Consider the following 3,388-nt stretch of genomic DNA (forward strand, 5'->3'; position numbering starts at 1 on the left):
TGGGTCCGGTTGGCCCGTTCGGCCCAATCTTGGGCCGATTTATTTAAAATTGGTGTCAAAATTCACGTTTTAATTTTCTCTATCATATTAAATCATAAAAATCTCATTTCTCACTTTCTAGAATATTTTTTAATTTATGAATTAATTAGTCATTAATTAACTGGGTTTTAAATTCTACCCACCTAAATGGAAATTTTGCCCACAAAATTTGAATTCAGTTACCTGAGAATAGGTGTGGGTAGTCTGTTCGCATTTCCGACTCGTGTTCCCAAGTGTGCTCCTCAACACCGGCTCGACTCCATGCCACTTTCACTAATGAAACCTCTTTTTCACGCAACTTCTTAATACTCGTGTCGTCAATCCTAACCGGAGTCACCGGCAGAGCCAAATCTTCCTTTAACTAGACCGATTCAGGTTCTAACACATGGCTAGCATCAGGAGTATACTTCCGAAGCTGTGACACGTGAAATACATCGTACAGGTTTGAAAGGTGAAGCGGTAGAGCCATCCGATACGCCAACGGTCCAACTCTCTCGAGAATCTGGAACGGACCGATGTATCGAGGATTCAGCTTCTTTGTCTTAATCACTCTACCTACTCCTATCGCTGGAGTAACCTTAAGGAAAGCATGGTCTTCTTCCTCGAACTCTAAGAACTTCCGCCTCTGATCGGCGTAACTCTTTTGATGGCTCTGAGCAGTGAGCATCCTATCTCTGATTTTCTTAACTTGTTCAGTGGTTTCAGCTATCATCTCAGGCCCTAACAGACTTTTCTCCCCAGCTTCATACTAGCATAGCGGAGATTGGCATTTCCTCCCATATAGAGCCTCATACGGAGCCATTCCGATACTCGCATGGTAGCTATTATTGTACGCAAACTCCACTAGCGGCATATACCGACCCCAGCTCGCCGACTGGTCCAAAACACAAGTCCTCAACATGTCTCCTAGGGTTTGGATTGTCCTCTCAGATTGACCATCTGTTTGAGGATGGTAAGCTATACTTAAGCTCAAACGGGTTCCAAAAGCTTTCTGAAACGCACCCCAGAACCTCGAAGTGAAACGGGGATCTCTGTCAGAAATTATAGTCATAGGCACACTATGAAGTCTCACAATCTCCTTTATATATAGGCACGCTAACTCCTCAAGAGTATAGTTCATCTGAATGGGTAAAAAGTGAACCGACTTCGTTAGCCGGTCCACAATTACCCAGACAGCGTCAAAACCGGCTCTAGTTCTTGGTAATCCCGATACAAAATCCATCGCAATGCTCTCCCACTTCCATTGCGGAATCTCCAAAGATTGCAATGTCCTGGAAGGTCTCTGATGTTGAATCTTCACCTTTTGACAAGTTAAGCACTTTGAGACGTATTCCACCACATCATTCTTCATACCAGGCCACCAGAACATAGCCTTTAGATCATTGTACATCTTAGTACTCCCAGGGTGAATAGAAAATCCACTTTTGTGCGCTTTTAATATATCTCGCCGCAAAGTCCCAACATCCGGCATAATGATCCTACCCTTGAATCTCCATAGCCCATCTTGATCCTCTGACACTCTCCACTGTTTTCCTTGCTCAATAGCTGGCAACACCTTCGGTAACACGTCATCGTTTTGATGAGCCTTCAGGAGTTCGGATTTAAAATCGCTTGAGATTTGCAATTGACTCAAACACAAGGTTCTAGACACTTCTTGAACACCGATCTTTAAACTCTCGAATGCCTTGAGACTCCTCTTCTCAAAGCATCATCCAAGCAGCATACAACGATTTTTGACTTAGTGCATCCGCCACAACATTCGCTTTTCCCGGATGGTAATTCAACCCAAAGTCAGTCTTTCAGTAACTCCATCTACCTCCTCTGCCGGATATTAAGCTCTTTCTGATCAAAGAGGTATTTCAAGCTCTTATGATTAGAGAAAACTCGGAACTTAACTCCATAGAGGTAATGCCTCCACACCTTTAGCGCAAACACAACCGCAGCAAGTTCCAGGTCGTGCGTCGGGTAATTAACTTCGTGAGGTCTCAATTGTCGTGAGGCATAAGCCACCACATTCTGATGCTGCATTAGCATGCACCCCAGACCCTTTAGTGAGGCATCACAATACACCTCAAATGGTTTGTTCAGCTCGGGTAACACCAACACAAGCGCGGTAGTCAACTTTTATTTCAACGCTTGAAAGCTCTCCGCACACTCAGAAGTCCACACAAATGGCGCGTCCTTGTGGGTTAACTTTTTCAATGGTAAAGTCATTTGCGAAAAGCCTTTTGATGAATCTCTGATAGTAGCCAGCTAAACCCAGAAAACTCCTTATCTCGGTAACTGAGGTCGATCGCCCCTTGGTGCACGAAATTGTGATGTCCAGGCTCGAACAATCCCTGGCAACGTGAGCAACTTGGTACGCGTAATCGTGATTACACTTTAATTATGTAAAATTCATGGCTCTTTCTTTCCCTGGAAATGGCGCCAAGAACATGGTGCCAATACCATGGTTCACAACTTCGATACAACTAACCAGCAAGTGCACTGGGTATGAGCGTCACACATAATCATCACCTTCATCACGTTCTTGGGTGCGAATGGATATCTTAGAAGTGAAATAAGATGAATTGAATAGAAAATAGAAGTACTTTGCATTAATCTTTGAGGAACAGCAGAGCTCCACACCTTAATCTATGGAGTGTAGAAACTCTACCGTTGAAAATACATAAGTGAAAGGTCCAGGCATGGCCGAGAGGGCTAGCCCCCTAAAACGTGATCAAAGGATCATAAGGTAATCCAAAGATACCTAATACAATAGTAAAAGGTCCTATTTATAATAAACTAGCTACTAGGGTTTACATGAGTAAGTAATTGATGCATAAATCCACTTCCTGGGCCCACTTGGTGTGTGTTTGGGCTGAGCTTGAGTGTTGCACGTGCAGAGGCCATTTGTAGAGTTGAACGCCAGCTTTTGTGCCAGTTTGGGAGTTCAACTCTGGTTTTGGCTCCTTTTCTGGTGCTGGACGCCAGATTTGGGTAGAAAGCTGGCGTTGAACGCCAGTTTACATCGTCTATTCTTGGCCAAAGTATGGACTATTATATATTGCTGGAAAGCCCTGGATGTCTATTTTCCAACGCAATTGGAAGCGCGCCATTTCGATTTCTGTATCTCCAGAAAATCCACTTTGAGTGCAGGGAGGTCAGAATCCAACAGCATCAGCAGTCCTTCTTCAACCTCTGAATCTGATTTCTGCTCAAGTCCCTCAATTTCAGCCAGAAAATACCTGAAATCACAGAAAAACACACAAACTCATAGTAAAGTCCAGAAATGTAAATTTAACATAAAAACTAATGAAAACATCCCTAAAAGTAACTAGATCCTACTAAAAACATACTAAAAACAATG

At 43.3% G+C, this 3,388-nt stretch overlaps 1 protein-coding gene across 1 annotated transcript; it reads right to left on the reverse strand.

The window, feature by feature from the left end:
* Nucleotides 215-2,067, reverse strand: LOC107610831. The gene is made up of 4 exons (XM_016312825.1): nucleotides 1,960-2,067; nucleotides 1,208-1,624; nucleotides 473-787; nucleotides 215-400 (listed from the first exon to the last, which is right to left on the reverse strand). Exons 1-4 carry the CDS (start codon nucleotides 2,065-2,067, stop codon nucleotides 215-217), a joined length of 1,026 nt encoding a protein of 341 aa, XP_016168311.1.

Source organism: Arachis ipaensis, chromosome B08 (assembly GCF_000816755.2).
Source record: "Arachis ipaensis cultivar K30076 chromosome B08, Araip1.1, whole genome shotgun sequence".
NCBI classification, from domain to species: Eukaryota; Viridiplantae; Streptophyta; class Magnoliopsida; order Fabales; family Fabaceae; genus Arachis; species Arachis ipaensis.